General features: G+C 38.3%; 1 protein-coding gene across 3 annotated transcripts in view; it reads left to right on the top strand.

Annotated features, from left to right (window-relative positions):
- The window catches only part of LOC137425011 (6-phosphofructo-2-kinase/fructose-2,6-bisphosphatase 4), a 94,255-nt gene that overhangs the window by 63,735 nt on the left and 4,263 nt on the right, over positions 1-26,257 (top strand). For all 3 annotated transcript variants that reach the window (XM_068113000.2, XM_068112998.2, XM_068112997.2), the window contains exons 6-13: positions 18,512-18,568; positions 21,022-21,143; positions 21,282-21,468; positions 21,636-21,788; positions 21,892-21,987; positions 23,604-23,733; positions 25,938-26,000; positions 26,098-26,162. In XM_068113000.2, coding sequence (XP_067969101.2) covers positions 18,512-18,568; positions 21,022-21,143; positions 21,282-21,468; positions 21,636-21,788; positions 21,892-21,987; positions 23,604-23,733; positions 25,938-26,000; positions 26,098-26,162 — 873 coding nt within the window. The remainder of the gene's footprint in view (positions 1-18,511; positions 18,569-21,021; positions 21,144-21,281; positions 21,469-21,635; positions 21,789-21,891; positions 21,988-23,603; positions 23,734-25,937; positions 26,001-26,097; positions 26,163-26,257) is intronic.

Consider the following 26,257-nt stretch of genomic DNA (forward strand, 5'->3'; position numbering starts at 1 on the left):
ATGATAATTTAATAATTTTTACGAAGTCAAGTTTTCAACCCGAGTATCAACTACTCTCACAGGGTTTTAATGCAGGTCTTAAAAAGGAAGACATTATCGGTTTATTTAAACTTCAAAACAAACTAAATGATTATAACATTGAGGATATAATACAACTATTTTGTGATACACAGAAACCTAAACCAAAACCCATAACTTGTATTCTCAGTGATAATACGGATGATATACCTTCACCTCAAGATTTAGATAAATCAAAAAAGAACCTCGTCATCTTTGATGATTGTGTTAATGAGAGAAACCAAACAGTAATGGATAGCTACTATACAAGAGGGAGACATTCTTCTTGTAATTGTATTTATCTTAGTCAGTCATATTTTCAACTCCCTCGACGCTCAATAAGAAACAATGCCAATACTTTTATTTTATTTAAGTTAAATTCAATAGATGTAAATAATTTTTGGAGAGATAATTGCTCTACGTTATGTAGTAAAAAAGAATTTGAAAATTATATGAAACACACGATTGAAAAATATAAATATATTGTTGTGAAACAAGATGAGATATTAAAGGATGTATTTTTATTTTAAACATAATTACATATATAAATGACAACAATTATTATTAACCTTGTGGGTAAATCTGCTTCTGGAAAGAACTTTCATAAATCTAAACTCTTGAATAGTAAAAATGAAAAGATTGTAAGTTTTTTTTAAAAACACCCTATGATTCGTTTTGTGAGTACTACAACCAGAGCAAAGCGACCAGGAGAAGTAGAAGGGAAAGATTATTACTACATTTCAATGGAGGAACATATGCGATTGAGGAACGAAGGTCAAATATTTGAGGAGGTCTCTCCTGGTTCTACAAAATATTCACATTGTAAGAGTGAGTTAAATAAAGTAAAATCTAATGGTCTTGGGATTTTAGAAACTAATCCTGAAGGAATGAGACAAATTATTAAACAATTGTGTGGTGATGGAGTTAAGATTTTATCATTTGGTTTTGATATCGATGAGGAGACTCAACGCAAACGTATGAAAAGCAGAGATACAAGTATTAGTGAAGAAGAAATAACAACTCGTATTAATACCAATAAAGAATTTGATGAAATATTTAAAGAAAAAGATTTATTTCAACACATTTACTATAATGATGAAGAAAAGGAAAATTTTCCCATTGACCTTTACAATTCATTAAATGATATTTTTCAATACTAAATGAATGCCGAAGAAAGAGTAAGAAAGTTTAAAGAACATCAAGAGTTGGTTTCAAAAGTTGTAAAGCAACAGGAAGAGATAAAGAAGAAACGGAGACAGAAACTAACTGGTGAAGAAGCCTTTGAAAGAAAACAAGAGAAATTTTTTAAACCGCTTTTAAAAACTCAACACCCTACAGTTCCCACGGTAGAATTTACTCCGAAAAAACTTCAAATGCTCAAAGATTTTAGTCAGATAACAAAACAAGAACTTGGAAAATTAGAATATAATGATGAAGAATTATTTCAGAAACTTGAGGTAAATCAACCCCCTAATTATGTAGTGGAAGCTCTTCAAAACAATGAATATTTGGCAGATTCAAAAACCAGAGCAGGTCTCATTCCAACAGAAGAACCAGCAGTGTTCCATCTTGTGAAAGAAAAGGTATTGATATTTAATGATGAATTGATGTTCTTGAGTTCTACTCAACCAAATGTTAAATTAACTCCAAGATTAATGTTTCTTCTAACAAACCCCGGATTCAGCGGTTCAAAATATTTTGAGGAACCACTTGATATGGAAAGAGAGGAAGATAGGGTATATATTGAGTTGCTAAATGCACTTGATTATGGAGTTTCTGTTGCTGGTAAAAGTAAGAAGAATGAGAAGGAGAAACATATTATTGATGCTTTAAGTAAGCTTGGTTCGGGTGTTAGTTTTCTTCCAAATGACCCATCACAATTAGTTAATAGGCTATTATTGTTGTTAGGTAGTAAGAAGGCTGGAAACAACAATTGTTTTAATGAATCCTCAGCCATTTTAGATCAGTTGATGAATATGAAAATAATTAATAAATGTCAATACAAAGATATTTTATTAGATATTAAATAAGATGAGAAGCACAATTAGTTTTAATTTCACAACGAGCGATTACACAGCTTCATTCCCTTACCCACTACAACTTGACCCCCTTACCTCATATGAGGCATCTTTATTGTCGATGGAAACTTATAATACCTTGTTTAATATCACAGAGAAAAACAACAAGTTTAGTTATAATCCAGGAAGTGGATATAAAACTATAACCGTTTCACCTGGAGCTTACGAGATTTCTCAAATATCTTCAGAAGTCTCTCGCCTTATGAAAGAAAAAGGTGATGAACCAAAAAATATTGTAATAGATATTCAAAAACACACTTCAAAATCAACTATTAAACTTAAAAATAATTATAAAGTTGATTTCACGATTGAAAATTCGTTTAGAGAGCTATTGGGTTTCTCTTCAAAAAAGATTGAAAATAACGGGACGTTTTACAGTGATAATGTTATCCAAATATCCTCCGGTATAAATTCAGTATTAATTCATTGTGATTTGATTGATGGTGCTTATAACGATGGAATAAGAACAAATACAATATTTTCATTCAGTGCATACTCAACCCCGATTGGTTATAAATTTAATATGGAACCAAAAAATCTTGTCTATTTACCTGTGTCAGGAAAAACCATATACAGAGTAAATTTTAGGATAACCGACCAAGATAATCGTATGATATCCTTTAATGATGAAATTATATCCATCAGAATTCACCTACGTGAAGTTTTTCAATAAATAAATAATGGTTATTGTGAGAAAACACGAGTTGGGAAAATATAAAATAATTACAGGTGAGGGCATGTACCTTTCACCATACTATACAAGGTATGTGGGTAGAGGATACTATAAACCTAAGAGACAACGAGGTGTAGGTCATCAATTTCGAAATAAAGGAGATGGGATAATTGATACTCTAATGGGTATTGGTTCAACCATCCTTAAACATAAAGACCTAATTGGTTCAACTGCTTCTGCCGTGGGTTCAGTTGCGGGTGCTATAAAGAGTATAAAAGATGCTCAAAAGGAGTCTCATAAATTACAAGCAATCAAAGAAATAAAAAAAGGTAAAACTCAACTATCTTCACAAGAACGACAAAAAATCATTAAAATACTTGGGTCAGGGTTTCAACAATTTTAATGCTATATAAATACAAGTATGGAAGCGATTGATAGTATCTATGATTTGGATGATACAATTATCATTTCAAACTCCACAAAAAAAGGAAGACTATTTTAAGGTAAATGCTATAACAGGAACAGACTGGAATTCAAACGGAACAAAGTTTTGAAATAAATAATCAACAAACTTACTTGAATATAGCTGATAGTTTCTTGCTGTGTAAATTTAAATTCACTAAGGCTGCGAATAATACTAATGCTACACTCGTAAATGATTTCTTCTGGAAAATGTTTGACAGTGTCCGCCTGTATATTGGAACACAAGAGGTTGAAGCGGTTGATTATGTCTCTGCTACATCTGAAATGATGAAATTTACACTATATTCGTTTAGTGATAGAATGGGTAAGGGAGCTGTTGAAGGTTTTATTCCTGATATGTCAATGGGTACAAACGCAGACCCTGGTTATAGTCAAAGGAAGTCAATGTATAATGATGACGCAAAAGCTGAGAATAGTTTTACCGTAGCAGTACCTCTGAAAGGTATATTTGGATTTTGTGATTATGATAAAGTTTTGTATGGGCTTAAAATTAGATTTCAACTACAAAGGAATGATAATGTAAATAGATTGCTTTTTGGGGTTGAAAATGCTTTTGGAGAAAATAATAAATTTGTTATTAATGATTTGTGTTGGTATATCAGTGAATATACTCCTAATCTTAAAACGGAAGAGATGTTAAATAGAAGACTTAACTCAAAGAAACCGCTAAATGTATCATACCTTAAAAGAAGATGTCAACACGTTAAACTGGAACACACTACCTACACTTGGAATTTGGGTGTTCTTCAAGGAAAGCCACGATACCTCTGGCTCATTTTTTAAAAACCAGATGGAGAGGACGGTACTAATAAGAATAATGCCCTGAGTGATAATGCTAAGGTGAAACAACTTCGGGTTTCTCTTGATGGCACATTTTATCCGCGAGATAGATTGGAAATTGATTGGGAAAAAAATGATTATGCGGAAGCCTACAAGTCCTACCAAAAGGTGTGTGAAAGTAATGGTAATAATGATCCTATTTTGGATATGGTTGCGTTTCAAAAACTTTATACAATCTACGCAATTGACCTGAGTTCTCAAAAGGAAACTATAAAGTCTAATCGAGTGGATACTTCTCTATACATTGAAAGAGGGGAGAGTGAAGAGGTTAATGCATATTGTTTGCTTTTGGAGGAAACAGAATTACAGATTAATACAGATAATGGTGTTATGATTAATATCACATAGGTTTTTTCTCATAAATAAATGGTTGGGGTATATGTTAATCAAATCGATCTTAATAAATTAACATCTTGTATTCAAAATCAAAAGCCTTGTATTATTAATGTTAATACAATTCAAAGAAAAGGAGCTGTAAGAATTGATGTTTTACTCACACACACACAAGTAAAAACACTAAATGATACTGGTTCACTTAAAATTAAAATGACAAAACCTATGTTAAAGAAATATTCAATAGACGAGTCAAGAGGAGGATTTCTCCCGTTTCTAATTCCTTTATTTGCTGGTTTAAGTGCGGCGGGAGCATTGACTGGTGGTATTTCAGCAGCGGTAAAAACTGCTAACGAAAGGAAGGCACAACTAAAAGCTCAAAAAGAATTGGAAAGACATAACAAGGAGTTGGAGAAACAAATTAGTGGAAGTGGTGTAATTGTAGATTTTGCTCAAAAACTTGAAAGTCTACCTGATAAAGCTAGATTGTTGGTTAGAGATATGCTTTCCTCTATCGCTCAAGCGGGTGTTAAACTAACTAAACGGGGTAATGGATTGTATCTTTCTCATAAATAAATGGATAAATGGTTTAAACAATTTGGAAAGAATACAACGTCAAATATAGAACTTACTAAGTATTGTAAAACACTAAAAATTGATAATGTGGTTATTTGTATGAGAGATGAATTAATACATATAAATAAGAATACAAAGAATATTATTATGAATTTAGACACACAGAATGGTTCTCATTGGGTTTGTATTCATAATAGTCAGGATAAATATTATTTTGATAGTTATGGTATGCCACCACCTGTTGAAGTAATACAATTCTTACAGAATGGTGTTTATCAAACATTTCAAGTTCAAGAAATTAATTCTAAATGTTGTGGTCAATTATGTTTATATGTATTATTTCAACTCAACAATAATGAAAATTTTTATGATATCATTTTAAATCTAATATAAATGACTTATGTTGGAAAAGATGGTTCTATCTTTGGAAAATCCTCTCAGGATATTGATTTATCAAATTATTATACAAAGGCACAGGCTGAACGACAAAAATATAGTGTAAGTAAAAATATTAATATGAAGAATACTTATAAATTAATCAATTATCCAAACCCTACAGATGCGAATGACTTAATTAGATTAAGTGATTTATCACAATATATATTTTTAAAGAAAACAGCACGTTTTGTTAAACAAGTAAAATTTACAACCACAACACCTGGTTATACTGACCATACACCTTTCCTCATTGAATTTAACTACCTGCTTACAATTGAATTTTATAAAGAAGGACATATAGTAATATGCGAATTAATAAATGGGGGTATGATATGCCTGATTTAGGGTATAATTGGTCTTTTTCAATAAACATAGAAGACCTACATGATTTTAATCAGTCTCGTAAAGAAGAATATTATCCACTTGGTGAGGATAAGGATTTATGTGGAAGTACAATTAATAAACAACAAATACATGGTTTTAAGAAAAGAAAAATATATGATAGTATAGCGATGGTTAGCATGACAAAGAAGGAAGGTCATGAGATAAGGATAGAAAGCCAAGGAATACAAACCAATTTGGTAGTGGGAAGATGGGGTGGTATTACCTGTCATAATATTAATCTCACATATATTTCTGATACATAAATGGCAGGAAGAAGACTACAAGAGAATTATAGTTTTTGTATTCAAGGATACCTACAAGAAAAGGGTGCTCGGTATTACATACCTTATGATTTGGAGCATATACATGGGAATTTTGTCATTAAAAACTGGCCTTATACTGATATTGTTAAACCCACAAATAGAGACTTGTTTAAAATATTAAATAAAAATGAACTTCTCAAAGTTATGAAATATAAAACTCTTTTAGAAATCGTCAACAAATCTTATTGGTATCCTATTATGAGAAAAATAATTATAGATACAAGAATATCTCAAAATCCAGATGAGTATATGTATAATATTCTTTGGGGTTCAAACTCAAGGGTAGCAAGGGATGAGGAAGGAGTTGAAGAAGAGAAGGAGGAAAGAGAGAAAAAGGAGAAGGAGGAGAAGGAGAGGGAGAAAAAGGAGAAGGAGGAAGGAGAGAAAAGGGAGAAGGAGGAAAGAGAAAAAGAAGGAGGAGAGGGAGAAAAAGGAGAAGGAGGAGAGGGAGGAAAGGGAGCAAAGAGAGAGGGAGGAAAAATATAAAAAGATGGAAATCAGTGAGATTCGTAAAAGATTGAGTGTATTACAGCAAATAAATCAATCTCAACGCACCGAAGAGGAAATTAAAGAATTAACAACTCTTATGAAGATAATGGTTTCAAAAATAACAACGTCAATGTCTTCAATTTCAGGGAGGAGATTTAAACGTGAAAGTGGTGAAGAAGAAGAAGAAGAAGAGGAAGGAAAAGATTATGTGATTGATGATGTTGGTGTCATTGACTTTAGTTAGTTTTTATTTGTAAATAAATGGAGGAGAGAGTGAAGGCATTCCTTAGGATTCTTTATGTTTTAAAAATTAAGATAGAAATGTATATGTTAAAAACCAAAAAGGTTTTGATACTCTGTCGGAATTTTTCTGATAAATAAATATGAGTTATTGTCTCAAATGTAAAAAGAAAACTAAATCTAAAAATATCTCTTATGTTAAAGCTAAAAATAATAGAGTTTATCAAAAAGGAATATGTCAAGTGTGTGGCTCTAAAAAGTGCCAATTCATCTCACCTAAAAGAGGAGGAGATATACAAAAGTTTCTGTCAGGAAGTAAATTTACAACAACTGGAATTCCAGGGGAATTACACCTTCCAGGGTATTCTTTCTGTGGTCCAGGAACAAACCTGGATAAAAGATTAGATGAGGCTGACAATCCTAAACCTTGGTCTAAACCTACAAATAGGGTTGACGAAGTGTGTATGAAGCATGATATTGCTTATGGGAAAACCACTACGTTGACTGAAAAACATAAAGCCGACAGCGAAATGTTGTATAATTTGTCTGATACAAAATCCAACGTTGAGAGAGAAAGTTGATAGGTTTATTGTGAGAAATTTGATAAATGCTAAATTGAAACTTGGACTTGGTTATTCCTCAAAAAACTATTAAGCTCTAATGATGTCATCAAGACTGAGGAGCTTTTGGCTGAAGAATTACACAAACCTATAATCACAAAGTTTAAAAGAAGGAAGGTTTATTCTAAATACACCGACCACATATGGTCCGCTGATTTAATTGAATTGAATAATGACAGGGGATACAGGTATGCTTTAACCGTTATTGATTTGAGGAGTAGATTTGTCTGGGTTGTCCCTTTAAAAAATAAAAGGGGTGATACTTTAATGTTAGCCTTTAAGCTAATATTTGATCGGGATAAAAGGAAACCAAAGAAGTTATGGACTGATGAGGGAACAGAGTTCTATAACAAAATATTCATGAAATTTCTTAAGGGGAAGGGTATTAAATTATACAGCACCTTTAATGAAGGAAAGGCAGTTGTTATTGAGCATTTTAATCGTACTTTAAAAGAGAAATTATATAAAAAATTCACACAACTCGGTTCTCAAAAATGGGTGTATTTAATTCAGGATATTGTAGATAATTACAATAATACAGTTCATTCATCAACAAAATCAAAACCATTGGAAACATTTACAAAATTAGAATATGAAAAGGAGATTAATTTGAGAAAGCCCAAGTTTAAAGTTGGCGATATTGTAAGAATATACAAATGGAAAAGTCATTTTGAGAAAGGTTATACACAAAAATGGACTCGTGAATTATTTAAAATCATTGATGTAATGGATACAGTCCCTTGGACCTACAAATTATATGATTTAAATGGAGAAGAAATCTTGGGTTCATTTTACTCGCAAGAATTACAAAAAACACAAGTAAGCAGATAATACCCTTGAAAATAATAAATAAATAAATAAAATGTAATGGGGATACGTTTTTAAATCTGCGAACCCCAAACACAGAATCCCACAACTTTTTAGTTGGGGCTTAACTTTTGTGTGTGTATAATGGGGATACGTTTTTAAATCTGTGAACCCCAAACACAGAATCCCACAACTTTTTAGTTGGGGCTTAACTTTTGTGTGTGTATAATGGGGATACGTTTTTAAATCTGTGAACCCCAAACACAGAATCCCACAACGTTTCAGTTGGGGCTTAACTTTTGTGTGTGTATAATGGGGATACGTTTTTAAATCTGTGAACCCCAAACACAGAATCCCTCAACTTTCCAGTTGGGGCTTAACTTTTGTGTGTGTGTGTATGTGTGAGTGAGTCATAATAATATACAAACCCTAACCCAACCCCATCCCTAACCCAAACCCATCCCTAACCCAAACCCATCCCTAACCCAACCCCATCCCTAACCCAACCCCATCCCTAACCCAACCCCATCCCTAACCCAACCCCATCCCTAACCCAACCCCATCCCTAACCCAAACCCATCCCTAACCCAAACCCATCCCTAACCCAACCCATTCCTAACCCAACCCCATCCCTAACCCAACCCCATCCCTAACCCAACCCAATCCCATACCCAATCCCATCCCTAACCCAACCCATCCCTAACCCTCACATTCAAAATCCCAACCCTAACCCAATCGCAACCCTAACCCAACCCCATCCCTAACCCAACCCATCCCTAACCCTCACATTCAAAATCCCAACCCTAACCCAATCCCATCCCTAACCCAACCCCAACCCTAACCCTCACATTCAAAATCCCAACCCTAACCCAACCCCATCCCTAACCCTCACATTCAAAATCCCACCCAAACCCTAACATAATCTTTCTTTTCTTCTTTTTTTTAAATACGTATTTCTTTTTTTTTTTTTTTCCTCTTCCTCCAATTCTGTCTTTCAAGGCTTTCAAGTTTGAAGAAGTAGAAATGGGAAGAAAGAATTTTCCAGCATTTTCTTCCTCGAACTTTCTTGATATTGCTTAAATCAAGCGTCATTAAATAAAGAACATTGTTCATTGCTTTAGAATCCAAAGAGTCTACAAGAGGAACCCCACAGGTAGAGTCTCCAAAATAAAACCAACTTTCCAAGTTCCCAAGGTATAACCACATTCCTGTTGAGCCTCCAAGATAGGTATCACATTCTGAGTCATCAAAACAAAACCCCCATTCCGAGTCTCCAAAAATATAACCATCTTTCCAAGTCCCCAAGGTAGAACCACAATTTTCAGAAATATTGGGGGTTTCCGTGATAAGTCTCACATAGTATAACTGCGGACCATCAGGGAAAACTTCCCTTTCCCAATTTTTTAGGGTTTCTATGATGTGTCTCACATAGTATAACTGCGGACCATCAGGGAGAATTCCCATTTCACAATTTTTTAGGGTTTCTATGATGTGTCTCACATAGTATAACTGCGGACCATCAGGGAGAACTCTCCTTGCCCAATTTTTTAGGGTTTCTATGATGTGTCTCACATAGTATAACTGCGGACCATCAGGGAGAATTCCCGTTTCCCAATTTTTTAGGGTTTCTATGATGTGTCTCACATAGTATAACTGCGGACCATCAGGGAGAACTCTCCTTGCCCAATTTTTTAGGGTTTCTATGATGTGTCTCACATAGTATAACTGTGGACCATCAGGGAGAATTCCCGTTTCCCAATTTTTTAGGGTTTCTATGATGTGTCTCACATAGTATAACTGCGGACCATCAGGGAGAACTCTCCTTGCCCAATTTTTTAGGGTTTCTATGATGTGTCTCACATAGTATAACTGCGGACCATCAGGGAGAATTCCCGTTTCCCAATTTTCAGAAATTTGTGGGTCTCCAATGTCTGACTTGTATTCTGACTCATCAAGGTAGAACTTGTTCAGTGGGTTTTGTTTTGATAACTCACAACAAGTATCATCATGGTAAAACTCTTTTTCAGGATTTTGTGGATCTACAAGGTATAACTCTTTGGCTGGATCATCAAGGTAGAACTCGTTCTGGGGGTCTTGGTTGTTCAAAAAGTCTTCAAACAAAAAAATAACTTCATCCCAAGTTGTGTTAAAAGCAGAATTTTCATTTCGTATCTCAGATACAATTTCCTGTGAAAGAAAATAACAATGTATTAATTTAATACAATATTTTTATTTGTATAAATCAAGCTCTATGAATATTAAAATAAACTTTGTTAACTCTTACACGAGTCTCATCTAAAAAAAAAAATTAAAATAAATAATTAAATAAATAAATAATTAAATAAATAAATAAATAAATAAACAAACTTACCTCCATTGATAAGAGGTTCGAGTCCAGTTCATCAATCTGAAGGTTGAGTTCTACACAGGTAGTAGGACTCCAAGGAATAGCAAAGTTATCCCATTCCATTTCGGCATAGTAGTCCATTCTCAAGTGAAGCAGAAAGCGTGTTTGAAAAAGCCTGTGTGGTCGGTGCCTTTTATAAGGACTGGGTGTGTCATTTCCTGTGGAAATTCCCTGGGTGTGTCTTAACTGGAAATGATGTGATGGAAATTCCCTGAAAATGATGTAATGTATTACCTGGAAATGATACAATGCTGAAGAGTTTATAAAGTGGGTGGGGCTTAGCAGAAGTGGGCGGAGCTTAACAAAAGTGGGCGTGGCTTAACAAAAAGTGGGTGGGGCTTAGTAAAAAAAGTTGGGCGTGGCTTAACAAAAAGTGGGCGTGGCTTACCAAAAAGTGGACGGAGCTTAACAAAAAGTGGGCAGAGCCTACCAAAAAGTGTGTGGCACTGGAGGCGCTCAAACAAGAACATTGAGGGAGGTTTACCATTTTATCTTAGCTCAGTTAAAATATCTTAATAAAGAACCAAACTCAAACATCTTTTTTGTTAATATATTAGATGGTGAAGGGAGTGGCAAGAGAATTAAATTATTTCCCATGCATAAACAAATATTTGTAGGGTAGTTGTTTGAGTGGGTCAAAGATGATTCACCAGATGATATTAAGAGTAAAAGGTTAAAAGGTCCATAAGGTCAGAAGGATCACAGGTTCACACAGAAGGACCATTGTTTAAGTGGTCTAATGAATAAGGATAACATGTCAAAAGGTTAGAAGGTTCGTAAAGAACAGGGTGAGAGAAATAGAGGTGTTTAGGGGCAATGAGGGAGGGGAAAAATTAACATGTAAGTCAATGGGAAAATGAGAGTGTCCCAGAAGCAACATATATACACTACTCCTCTCGTACCGGAGGGAGTGGGTGTTTGTAAAATGAATGAACTCCAATTCTGTAGAATGAAGAACTCTTGCCTGTGAAGACTGGTATTGGTCTGCATCGGTGAAGAGGTATGACAGTGGATGGAATTGACACTGTTGATAGAGGTGTGATTGTAAATACTGTGGGAAGCAAGGAGAAACTGAAAATCTGTTGTTAACCCTTCATCTGAGCAAAAATAGTTTGGCATCTGTGCATGTCGCTGGTACCCAGAGTATCCCAGGAAGGTGTGTGCGTGTGTGTGCGCGTGCGCTCTATTATGAGCCTTAGCTCAAGTATTAAAAATAATAAAGATGTATAGACTGAGTACTTGCTTCGCAATTGGGCCAAACAATTTTGGGGTGTCAGTGCTGTATGTATATAATTGTGCTGGCTGATCAGCAACATGCCTTTGAGATAATCTGGAAGTTCTACAGTTCCCATGACTACCTGGGACCTCATCTCATGCCTTGTTTAATCGAGGAAGTTTGGAACATTCCATGCCAGAACCAAGCTTCTTCCCTTTATGGTGGTACTGTAAGCAAAGTTATTCAAACGTGCTGTTCTGTTCACAAGGTTTGTTGTTCATTGATCCCGAGTGAATTAACCCCTCCAATCCCCACTGTATTTTGTGATAAGTATCCAATTTTTGTAAACCAGGAAAATGGTGCTGGCTGCAGCTGTTAACTTGCAATGACGATGAAACTCGAGGCAAGTCGAAATTATTGCATTTTCTGGAGATCTGGAAGGCCCAACCTTTTTATTGTTGGGAATTCATGCACTTTAGTTCTGTCTTTGGTTAGACTTGTACCCATTTGCTTATTTGTGCCAAAAACTGGCTATGACTGCAGCTACATTTGTACTCTGATGACATCCCACAGTTTGCAAAGTTTACTTCAGCAGTTCTGCATTGTTGATGCACATCATTTGAAACTTGCAACTGCCACATGCTAGCAAGTTCTAAGTAACTTATTTGTTTTTATTACCTCTGCCACCGAAGGTGCATGGAGGTTATGTTTTCACCCCTGTCTGTCTGTTTGTCTGTCCGTTTGTGAACAAAATATCTCAAAGTTGTGGAGGGATTTGGACGAAATTTGGCAGAGATGTAGCGTATGTGACAAGGACGAAATGATTAGGTTTTGGATCCGGCTACTAGAATTTTTAAAGTGATTCTTCACCATTGAGAAAGGGCCAAAATCTATACATAGCAGGATATCTCAATGTTGTGGTGGATGGATTTGGGCGAAACTTGGTGGACCGGTTGGGTGTGAAGAGTACTATTCAATTAGATTTTGGTGAAGATCTGCATATGGATTCCGATATGAGAATTATTTAATTTTTCTAAGTGATTCTTCACCATTGGGAGATAGGGCCGAAAACGATACATAGCAGGATATCTCAAAGTTATGGATAGATTTGGATGAAACTTGTTGGGGTGTGTGTGTGTGTGTGTGTGTGTGTGTGTGTGTGTGTGTGTGTGTGTGTGTGTGTGTGTGTGTGTGTGTGTGTGTGTGTGTGTGTGTGTGTGAGACACAAGGAAGAATCTATTCAATTTTGGTGAAGATCCGGATCTGGCTAGTAGAATTTTTTTTTAAATGATTCTTCACCATTGAGTGATATAGCCAACCAGGTGGAGGTATGCTCTCTAGTGAGTGCCGTTCTAGTTGCATTTTGCCTACCGTAGACACAACACACACACACACTTTTTTTTTTTTCATGGCCCTCTACTGGACTGTTTGGCAAGTTTGCTGGGCAGTCATTTCATTTTTTAAATGACAGTTCTAGCTCAAGTTGATGAATATGCTTGAAGGAACTATGCAGGCATGGCATGAACTTCCTGGTGTAGACATGCCATTTTTTTTTTTAGCTCTGCCACTTAAAAAAAAAAAAAATCATTTTTTTAACATGAGCAATAAGATTATAGTTTAAGCAAAACCTTCAAGGAGCAAATGTGCGTTTTCACTTTCAAAGTCTATGAAATTCACTACAATATTTGCCTGGAAGGTGAGGATTCCTTTTATCCTTCCTGGGATAAAGATTGGTCTATGCATGATTATTTTCCTTCACGATTGCATTCACCTTCACGGATGATTAGTCAAGGATGCACTAGAACTTACCTCGACAAGCTCCTGTCAGATTGTGACACTTCTGATCAGATCTTGGCAGTGCAGCATCTTGGAACACTTGCAAATAATAGGGTTATCTGACCTCCCTACTGTGTCTTGTGCATATTTTGTATTTGTACTTGTGCCCTTGTACTTACTGTAAACCATTGTTTGCGATGTGGTATGTCATTATTAGTCCGTCCTCCTGTGCAGTTGGAGACCGGGTTTTGCAATCTCCCCTCGTGTGCCTTCTTAGCTTTTGCATTTTGGGATGCCTTCTTATTGTCATTCAGTAGGTTAAACTAACTGAATTTCTCATTTGGATCAACGACATTTAATCATTCAATTTCTCAAATCTCGTCCAGATTTCCTTCTAGTCCTTATCTTTATTTGCATCTACAAGATTTGCTCACAATTCAAGCCCCACCCTTAAGGTATCTCTTAAGGATTTATATTGGCGTGACAAACAAAGCGTATGTTATGACATGACTCACTGACTCGCTGACTGATGCACGCTCGCTCATTCACACTCACTCACTCACTGACTGATGCTCGCTCACTCACTCACTCACACTCGCTGACTGATGCTCGCTCGCTGACACTCACTCACTCGCTGACTCACACTCTCACTGACTCACTCACTCACTCTCGCTGACTCACTCACTCTCGCTGACTCACTCACTCTCGCTGACTCACTCACTCTTGCTGACTCACTCACTCTTGCTGACACTCACTCACTCACTCACTCACTCACTCTCACTCACTCACTGACTCACTCTCACTCTCACTCTCGCTGACACTGATTTTGAAGTTTGGTAGCTTTGGGGCAAGATGGAAAGCTGAAATTTTGTGGCCCGACGGATATCGAAGCCCATACACGGGGGGAGGGGGAGGGGAGAAGGGAGGGGAGAAGGGAGGGAGGGCGAATATCAACACCATCAAAAGTGTCAGTCAATGAAAATTTGCGTTTTAAATAAATAAATAAATTAATAAACAGTAAAAGTATCCATTAAAAAAAACAAACAGGAAAACCTCTAATCGATATCTAGCATTTGAAAATTGTAATTTCTATAATTGTAAACTGTGAAATAAAAACCTCAGTTGATATTGTCGTGTGATTCCCCAGGTGAACACCACAGGGATCACGGATAGCCAAAGCAAGCTTTTAACTGAGGCGAATGATCAAATGAGAATTTTACTACATGCGCCGGAGGAAGAAAAAGGGGAGGGTAAGATGAAGGGTCTTACCTGTTGTCCGCCGGCAGTCCCAAAGCCTGCAAAGAAAATAACTCAAAAGAAAAACAGGTTTAAAATGTACAAAAATAAACAGGTTTATTAAAACGGAATGCCGATAACAAGAAACGCGATGGTAAACTAGATTCCTAAACGGGACGTCCCCCACACCAGACTTGAACACAGATGAAGGGAAGAATAAATGAAATTAATATGTGGGGTTATCGTGCACTTAGCTCAATGGGCTGTCCCGGCACCTCGTCAAGACTCGTCTCTGGCCCCCGTTCCTGCGCAAGAATCCGGACGCGGTCCCTGCCATGGTGGGATGTCGGCCTCAGTCCACTTCGCTCGCACGCTGCTAAGCCTCACCGAACGTCTCGCTCACCCCGGCCTCATGTTCCAGTCAAGCCGCCCTCGTCCACGCACAATCGCTTGTGAGGTCCCGAACGTGAACACAAGGGAGGAGAATTGTCAGCGCACAGCTGTCCACCGTCACCCAGAACGCGAGCAGGCACAAGATGGTCAGGAGAACAGCAGAAGAAGACCAGAGTGCAAGAATGATGATGGAGAAAGAGCCAATTGCCGGTCAGACAGTTTTTATTGACCGTCTTGTGATGTCATCTGTCCCTCTGCACCAATCCCCGCAGGCCACCACTACATTGTCCAGCTCTCCACCAATCACTGCACCGCTTCTTGCTCGCCCTTCTTTCACCAATCAGTGAGTGAGTGCCTTCTTACTCCGCCCTGGCCAGTCACGCTCCTTGGGCGTGTCTTCGGCCTGCTCGACCTCAATGTGTGCTGTAGCTGGTTGCCGTGCCATCGGCAGTGCTCAGAACTGGCTCCCAGTTGGTTTTATTATTCAGTGTGGTTTAATTTCCATTCTCACTGGTGTCTATTGCGGTGCCATAAGGGACAAAGGATCAATCACATAGGGAACGACGAGCAGGGAAGTAGTTAACAGAATTCCTATAACTAGTTAACATGCCCCAATCCTTGTAATGGGGATGATGATACACCTAAATCAGACATCCGGGCGAAACGGGTTCTCTACTTATTACATGATGGTGGTTCTTCTTCACGACAGTCGGAGCATGTTACCTACACAAATCTACCTGGTCCAAAGTATCTCTACCCCACCGACATGACAATATGTAGCAGGAGGTCGGTGATGTTTGCCTATAATCATAAAGCTTATATTTATTATGTGCTGTGCATACGTACAATGCACGGTTGGTTATTGCTTACAATGAATGTGTAAGCATACCCCCACTATTGTTTAATAAAATTAATTATCCATTTTTTTCCAGATAAGTGATGGCAGCAAAATTAACAAAAGATGAGAATGGAGTTTGCTGATGTCCAAACATGTGCACATAGGATCAATCATGTGCACATAGGATCATGTGCACATGGCTGCAAGTTAATGGCCCACAATTCTAACATTTACTGTAATTTCTAATTCCTTGTAATGTAATTTCTATTCTTAAATTTACTGTAATGGCCAACAATCCCCTGACATTCAAGGGCGTGAATGTTGAATCCATGAATGTCGAGGAAATGTTTCAATGGGAAAAAGGGAGAAATGTTCCTGGTGGTTTGTGATTCATAAGGGAAAATTTCAAAAATAATACGAACATTAATGCACATCATTGGTTTCATTTAAAATACTTACAAGAATAAAGTGAAGCATTCCAAAAGGTTTAGCTCACTTTTTGACACGAGCGTCATGTTACTTTATTGAAAATGAACCATTTGTTTTGCTTTGCTCTTTTGTGATTCCCAAAGTGCGGCTTGATCCCAGAAATAGTTTGTTTTAACTGCTTGAAGGAAGACATGGTATTCCGTATTATCTTAAAAAAAAAAAAAAGGTTTAGTTTAATTAAATTGTATAATTCTAAATGTAGTGGCATCACAGTCTTCGTTAGAATTTTATTTTAGGTTCAAAATAAGAGTTCATTTATTTTTATCATGAACCAGCCTCGCTGATTGGCACAAGATTTACACCGTGGATATCTTGCACCGACCAAACTTTTATTTTGGATTTAAAATAAAATAAAATTCTAACACAAGGACTGTGATTCCAGAACGTTTAAAATTACGGCATGCAATTTAAACTTGACGTGTATCTTAAGACGGTACAGAATACTGTATCTTTGATATCGGAGGTTTATACCATGTTTCCAATCTTTCTCCCCTCCCTCTTTCCCCTCCCTTTTTCTCTCCTCCCCTCCCCTCCCTCATTCTCTTCTCACCATTCTTGTCTTCCTCACCTCCCTCCTTCTCTTCTCCCTCCCTCCCTCCTTCTCTTCTCCCTCCCTCCTTCTCTTCTCCCTCCCTCCTTCTCTTCTCCCTCCCTCCTTCTCTTCTCCCTCCCTCCTTCTCTTCTCCCTTCCTCCTTCTCTTCTCCCTTCCTCCTTCTCTTCTCCCTTCCTCCTTCTCTTCTCCCTTCCTCCTTCTCTTCTCCCTCCCTCCTTCTCTTCTCCCTCCCTCCTTCTCTTCCCCTTCGCTCCCTCCTTCTCTTCCACCTCCCCCCCTTCTCTTTCCCCTCCCTTCCTCCTCCTAGTCTCCCTCACCCTCCTCCTTGTCTCCTCTTCTCCTCACTCCCTCCCTCCTTGTCTCTTCTTCCCCTCACTTTCTCCTTCTCGTCTCCTCTTCCCCTCACTCCCTCCTTCTCGTCTCCTCTCCTCCTCTCCTCCTCCCTCCTTGTCTCATCTTCCCCTCACTCCCACCTTTTCGTCTTCTCTTCCCCTCACTGCCTCCTTCTCGTCTCCTCTTCCCCTCACTCTCTCCTTCTCGTCTCCTCTTCCCCTCCATGGCTCCCTCCTTCTTGTCTCCTCCTCCACTTCCTCACTTCCTCCTTCTCGTCTCATATTCTTCCCCTCACTCCTTCCTTCTCATCTCCTCTTCTTCCCCTCACTCCCTCCTCCGCCTCTCACCATGATCCCTCACTTCTCCATGAACCTAGATTTTGTATCCAAAATTTACGTTTTGAAAGTGAGAATGTTGCACTACAATTTTTAGTTTGTGGTTTCTGCACTGCAAAAGTAATTTTGTACCCAGTGTTTATTTTAACCAAGGCCCTTTGGGTTTTTGTATTTTTTTAAAAATTATTTTTATTTACATGCCACAGATAAGATGTACTGGTGTTATAAATTATTTTATGATGAATGTTTTGACCTGTTTCCAGAACTATCTTTTGTTGTATTCCTAAATTTACGAGATTGCATTTTAATTTTTTATTTTTGAAATGTAAAATGTGTGTTCACCGATAAAGTTAATGGCAGAAAGACTGTTTTTATAACCCTTGAATTTTTTTTGGTGATGTGATGACTGTAATTCGTGATAGCAATCTTGTTGATTGTAGTTGTGATGCTGTTAAGTGGTAATTTGGAGCACATGCTGATTATAGTTGATGTGTAGCATGCTTGTGCTGATGATAAACATGGTGTATGGACACAAATGAACTTTGACCCCACCCCACACTCCCTCTATACCCCTGTTCCCTCTTGCTTTTCAGGTGCTTTTTGTTGAGTCATTGTGTGACGATGCAGATGTTATTTCTGCCAATATAAAGGTAATGTGGGTTTATTCTAGATTTTTTTTGAATTATCTTGCAGTTGCAATACCATTGTGGCATTTCTGCTAAACTTTCAATTGCCGGCTTTTAAACTTTCAAAGTAAAGCTCTTCATTTCAATTGAAGTTTTTGTTTGACCTTTGGATGGATATACAATGGAGCAATTAACATTTAACTTTATTTTTTTTATATATCGCGGTATATTTTAACTGTTTATATTAACTTTGGACAGATACATGTTTGGGTTGTTTTAAAACGAGTTCCCTTTCAAAGAATGTCTATGCAGGAAGAGACCATTCGGCTCAGCTGGCGTGTGCAATGGTTGCCAACCCATGGTTGTTTCTGTGCTTTTTTTAAATTTTTTTTTTATTATAAATAAATGCTGTGTCAAGTGAGGAAGCAGCACGTACAATTTTTAATTTTTCGTACGACTTGGCCAGGGTTTCAACCGCCGACCTCACAGATTCAGAGTTGATGCTTTAACCATTACATCACTAATTGTGGTTAAAAAAAAAAAAATTTACGTTATTTTCAAAGGTATGATGAATATGATGTAGATTGCATAATGGCATTTTCTTGTCTGCTTGAACTTTTTCTTGTCTTTTAACTTTATTATTATTATTATTTTAACTATTTAAATCAAGACCGAAAGTCTAACAGCGACGTAGCCGGGCTTGTTTGATACTTTAGTTAAAGAGGATACTATGACCTGGGTGGAAATACCAGTTATGAAATAATGTAAGTATTAAATTATTTTGAAGTACTCTAAGTCTCCAAGCTGTCTGTCACCATGGAAGTGAAGAGATTGCATTGACACACTGGTTTATTCTATATGTTGGTCAGTTAGTCAACATGATCAAAGTGACCTCAGCACCATCCCGACACACACCACTGTGTGCCGGAGTGCAAATCTCGTATGATCTGGGGGGGGCATGCGCCTGTTGTCATAATTTCAGTTCCCCCCATTCAAATGTGATAATTTGCCCCAACCAGGTAGATGATGTAATATATGAACGTTCCCTAAAGGGTGTTGAAAGAAACAACTGGCAAAGCCAAATGGCTTTACATTCTGCTTTTCAGAAGTGTAATTGTCTGCTATAAAACTTAGGCAATATGTAGGATAAATCTGTGAGGAACATGCATACATGCATGCATACATACATACATACATGCATACGGAGAGACAAACGCTGTAAACACAGGAACCAAACATCGATGCCATGAAAAATCGTTTAATCACGAATTTGCCCGTTCTAAAAGACTGCTTTTTGAAGAAGTTTGAAATAGGAAAGTTTGAAGAAGAGGAAGAAGCGCTAATGTATGGTTTATTCACGCAGCAGCTTGAATGGAAACATTTATTATTCTACGACAGTAAAAACCCTTTAGAAGGACACGGAATGAGCATGCAAAATTATACATACAGTCCTGATATTTTGTGAAGAAATAGAAAAATACATAAAACTACACAGAAGTATCCCACAGCCACGATAACAATCGAGTGTTGTAAAATATCCTTATTTTCACGTGCTTTACTTCATGTGTTTCACACTGAATGAAAAACGTCAAGGTAGAGCATGCAGGTTGTGATGCATGACAGGTTCAACGATATATCCGGCCTGAACTGCATAGGAATCAAAATGGCGGTGTGCGGAGTCGGCTGCCGTAATGACATCAGATGTAATCGCATCACCCTGTCATGTGACTAGATCCTCAGCTCTGATTGGTGTATGTTTGAGGGGACAGACATACATACATACATACAGACAGACAAACACTGTTCTCGACGGCTTTGCCTTATGGGCTATGCTGTAAAAAAAGTGATAATTTGGTTTCATTATAGTCATTCAATTTTTGAAAATGGTTTGATTTTCCTTTAAATGCCAAAATTGCTCTAAGCATACGGTTTGCTAGTCTTTATTGTTAGTCATTTTGTAGTCTTTATTGCTAAGTTGGGTATACTTGAGATTAGCATACCTTGAGCAACATCTCATAGATTCCATCCATTCTACCTGTCCAACGATGCAGATTGAAAATACCCTTCACCAGGAAGACTATTTCATTCTAACTTGGGTGTATATAGGACTGGACTTGTGCCAAGCGATGGCATTCTGCTTTCCCTTCCCTTCCCCACCCCCTCCTTTTTTCACTCTCTGAAAATGTCAACTTAGGTTGTTTCGCAGTGGTTCTTATAATTATCTCTAGTTTTGCAGTAGAACCTTTGTACAATGTCAAGAACTTAAACGAGTGCACGACTTAGCATAAGGGGATGGGTAAAGTTATTGTAATTGATATTCAGTCCAAGACCTTCGGCCTGTAATGTCACATCCGTTCTGTTAAGATGCGAGTTGGCAAAGTTGGTGCTTGGGGAATGGTGAAGCTATTTGGTGATGAAAGTATGCTTTTTATTTTTCTGAGGATGACCAAACGACCTGTTCCTATCTGTTTTATCAGCAAGTGAAACTGAACAACCGGGATTACAGCACATTTAGCAGGGATGCAGCCATGACAGATTTCCGCAAGAGGATCGAGTGCTACGAAGCAGCTCATGAACCTCTGGATGAGAACTTTGACAGGTCTGCAAAAGTTGTAATTTGTTTTCACACCCAGCCTTTGTGCAGAGAGATGCCCAACGCACTATTGATTTGATGTACACCTCATGAAAGTCTGCCGGTATGCCTGAAATGAATGCATCATTTCCTTGTGCTGCACAGAAAGTTGTCCTACATTAAAGTAGTGGATGGTGGCTGTCACTTGATTGTGAACAAACTTGCGAGCCACATGCAGAGCAAAATAGCCATTTGCCTCATGAGTCTGCGGCTTTGCTCTCGATCCGTGTATCTATGGCAGCTTGAGGGCGATTCCGGACGCCCTGGATCTGATTCTACTCGCAACTGGCAGGTAATGACAGAGTGATGTACTGAGCCTTGCTTGAAGGTTATAAATGCATTGGGTTTGAATTTGTGATTCTTGATCTTTGAACAGGACTGACAACATGAAGTTACTATGAATTGGAAGTTTGACTTAAAATAAATAAATAATAAAAGGTCGATTCCCTTTGTGTGCAGTTTGTTGAAGCTTTAGCCCAATATATGCACAAGGAGGATGCGGTCAAGATCGGTCTACCGGTGTGGAGCGGACACCATGTGAGCTCCTCTCATGTTGCACAATCCCTGGGCCTACCTGTGCAGCATTGGTGTGAGCTGGATGGTGTTGACATGGTAATATTGATTAGTCTTCTTGCTATGCAATTTATGCTGGAACAATGTTGGCCTGGGTTTGAAAAATTTGTGGTAATGTTCTTCATTGGCTCTCTTTATACAGAATGACTGTATTTTATCATCAAATGAAGCCTCGCAGCATTTTCGAGACGGCTTTGCCCGGAGGGAAGGTCCAATTCACCAGACGTCAAAGCAAGAGGCAAGGCCATATTTATTATTGGAAATGTTGCAAGGGGTGTTTACATGTTTGCGACTTGTTTACGACAGGAAGTCTATACGAGGTGGTGTGATTTCAAAGTGCAAATGGCATGCTTTTGTGCTCTTTGGGTTAGTTGCATATTTTGCCAAAATAAAATAACCTTCTGTTGATCATTTTGGGGTACCCAACGGGTGTTGTAAGGTAGGGAGGAGGTTTCAGAAATTCTTCAATAAAATTGTGATTTTGAAATGCGATCGACACCGACTTGCTCCCGAATCCGAAAGTGAACAGATGACGTTCGCTGGTTCGATAATATCTCTTATACAGGAGAGATGTTGCGATTCTCACTTCCATGGTGACACAGCTTAGAAACTTGCGGCACTTCAAAAAAATTGATGCTTACGTTATTTGCTAACTAACTGGTATCCCCACCCAGGTCATACTATCCTCTGCAACTAAAGTATCAAACAAGCCTGGCTATGCCATTGTTGGACTACATTGTACGCCCAGAGCTAATTGCCTGTCGAGATAGCAATTTAGGATTGGTTAGGGTGTCCCGGTTTCTGTCCCGGTGTGTACCCCGGTTTAGAATAGGTACACTGTATCCCTGCGTGTCGTAAGAGGTGACTAAAAGGGTTAGCGTCAGGAAGGGTATCCGGCCATAACAATATTGCCTCAAAAAAGGAATCGTGACAATTACAACTACATATGGGCAGGGTACAGCCCGAAGTATCCCGTGGGGGACCCCACTCCCTCTCGTCAAAACTCAAGGTGGGGAACCCGATCGAAGCAAGGGTGGAAAATCGTTCCATTTATGACGACGAAACGTCTGATGCCCGACGTGGAGGTCGGTTTCTGAGGTTTGGGACATGGAATGTAGGGACAATAACAGAGAGATCAGGATAAGTGGTGGAAGTATTGGTCAGAAGAAGAGTGGACATATGTTGTGTGCAGGAGACGAGATGGAAGGGAAGTGGTGTGAGAATGGTGAAGGCTAAGCAGGGACAGAAATACAAGTTTGTGTGGCAAGGGTGCCCGGAGGGCATGAATGGTGTTGGTGTCCTGTTTTCTGAGGAGTTTGTAGACAATGTGATGAGTGTGACGAGTGAGTGAAAGGTTGATGGTGGTGAAAATGATGATTGGAAAGCTCTGGGTGAACGTCATCTTCGGATATGCTCTGCAGGGCGGTCGGACCATATTCACCATTCCATGTAAGCTACCAGTTGTAAGCCATGCCTTAAACATACTCTCGCCAGTGTGTAAAAGTTTTTGTTATTTAAACGCTTGTGATTATGTTTTGATCTGCATTAGATAAATACTCTTTGGTGATTAAATTTGAATGGGCGATTATTGCACGATTGGTGTTTTTAACTCTCAAACGCCTTTCATAGATTCGGCCCATAGTAGTTGTATCATCCAATTAAGTCCAAATATAGTCTCAAATCAGCCATTGGCTTTTATTTATTTTGCAACAAACGTGTTCAAAAGTTTTACAGCAAAAAGGGGGTACAGAAACAGTGTCCCAACCTACCTGTATAGTCAATTGTTTGTGCAAATCCTGTGCAATACTCTTGTTTAACATTGGTGGGAAAAAAAAACTCGTGCATTTATTTCAGAATTATGGAGATGTAGTTCGGCGACTCGAGCCACTGGTACTGGAGCTGGAGAGGCAGTGTGGTGCACTGGTGCTGTGCTCAGAAATGGAACTTCGCATTCTGCTGGCGTACTTTCTGGATGTTGGCAGAGGTAAAGTGTGCAATTGCCCTCATTTCATTTGTGAGCTCGGCTGTACCTTCATGTAAAGGCCCATCTACATATTACATGTGCAAAAGGCAAAATACCTCATGCATCCATCAATTTTCCTGCTGAACTTAAACCAATTAATTTTACTTTTGCATTAGTGGGCATGCACGTGCAATTCGATGCACAAAATACCATCTATATCTGGAGAGTGAGCACAGCCAATGCTCCGCTCGCGTCGATTGCCGCTGCTTCGGATGAGCTTCGCTGTGAATCTCTATCGATTGTTAGCACTAAATACCAAATAAAATTCCATCTAACTATCTCTGGAGAGCCTGCTCGGTGAAATTAGTTTTGTTGGTTTGAAAATATTCTCTGAAAATACAATGCCCAGAAAAACAAATTGTTAGTCATGCACGACACCTTGGAGAAGCTTAAAAAATAAATTATGGTGATAAATCGTTGAAATACAAATGACTGACATTCCCAATAATTGTATAAAAACACCCAAAAAAAAAATCGACCTACGTTTTGTTTTTTTCAATATGCTGGTACATACTGCCACATCTGCATATTTCCTTTGTGGGTGAGCATACTTGGACATCGTAATAAAGTTGAATTTAGTGTAACGTTCCACAATCCATGCATCCGGTTTCCGCATTTCTCCCACCTGCCATTGATAATTTTATTATTCCATACGATTGCCAACCCGATGGCAAAATACCACCCATGGTCGCCGTGGAGGATTTTAGTTGTAGTCAGGTTCACTATGTTTACAAATATAATTTCGTTCAAAATTTTTGGAGATTAGCCAAACTATACATTTTTGGAATATTCAGAGCATGAGGAATCCCAAAATTAATGTTGGCATTTGCGGATTTGCGGAAAACATAGGATTAGCATATTTAAATAAGATTCTAGGTTGACCAGAAGCCGAGATTGCGCAAATTATGTATTTGATGGCGGCCATTTTGGAAATCCAAAATGGCGGTCATGCAGGTGTCTATGCAAATGCCAACATTAATTTTTGGATTCCTCATGCTCTGAATATTCCAAAAATGTATAGTTTTGCTCATCTCCAAAAATTTTGAACGAAAAAACATAGTGAACCTGACTATTGTGGAGACTTGAATAAAATTGTTTCCTCAACTTCCAAATCGAATTTTGCTTTTACTGGGCGTTCCAGAGATTCTGTTGAGTGGAGTTTTATTTGGTATTTACTGCAAGCATTCTAGATTTGCAGTGACGCTTGTCCGAAGCAGCTCCGATTGATGCAAGTGGAGCATTGACTGTGCTTTCACTCCGGGTGGAGACTCTTCCTTGTGCATTGAATTGCAGTTTATTTATTTTCACCACTTTTTGCAGTTATGTTGCGGGATTTGAGTCTGTAAAGAATCGCGCACTCAAGCATTTTCCCAATGCCGGTGCACAAATCCTTTATTTATTTATTTTCTTTCTTTTTTTCCCCCTTTCTTCTTCTTTTGGTGATATGATATGATATGAATGATAACACGAAATGGCATATTGTTTTGGAACTGCTGGTGGTTTTTGGAACCGAAAAGTCACTTTCTCAAATGGAAATCACTGATTCTACAAAGCTTTGCCTGAACCTTGATTCTGAAATCTACTGGAATGTAAGAATGTAATTGCTAATGTCAGCACAAAATTAGCAACCTACGTGGGATGCAAAATACTCATAAGTCAAAACTAATAGGAGATAAAATACCTTAAATGGAGATTGATCCCCGTGGGGAGAAGAGAAGCTGACTTTTTGGGCCTTACCTATTGGCGTAGCAAGAGGAAATTGGGTGGGGGTTGGTGAAAAGACTTCTGCAAATGACGTCATCACTGACATACTGGGAATGGGGAAGGCCGATTGGACAGAGCTGTGCATATTTGTGATGACGTCTTTTGTGGAAGTCTTTTCACAAATTCGTGCCCGAATTCTTATTTTGCGCTGACGAAAGGGAATGCCCAAAACATCAGCTTCTCTTCTCCACTGCAGATCAATCACCATTGAAGGCATTTTTTTTCCTATTTGTACTGAGTGTGTGTGTGTGTGTGTGTGTGTGTGTGTGTGTGTGTGTGTGTGTGTGTGTGTGTGTGTGTGTGTGTGTGTGTGTGTGTGTGTGTGTGTGTGTGTGTGTGTGTGTGTGTGTGTGTACACACGACTGTACGTACTGATTTTTATCCTTTGGTTTTGCTGACAGATGACGTTATGCACCTGAAGTGTGCGAAGCACACAGTTTTTAAGCTGACGCCCACGCCATATGGTAAGAAACTTTACATCCAGAAGTGCTCCTTCACAGTTGCTGTGTGAATGTATGCTCCTGTTAAAATGCGTTTGCTTTGTATTTCCTTGTGTTTCAGGATGCAAAATGGAGACTGTCCACTTGTCCCTCGAGCCAACAAATGGTCACAGAACAGAGAGTATGGTGAGGGGCAAGCTGTGTGCATGCTGATCGTAGTGTGTGTAACTTTGCGTGCTGAAAATGATTCGATTCATTGTTGCATTCACCTCTGTTTCTTG

Source organism: Myxine glutinosa, chromosome 4, assembly GCF_964187855.1.
Source record: "Myxine glutinosa chromosome 4, kmMyxGlut1.1, whole genome shotgun sequence".
Taxonomy (NCBI): Eukaryota; Metazoa; Chordata; class Myxini; order Myxiniformes; family Myxinidae; genus Myxine; species Myxine glutinosa.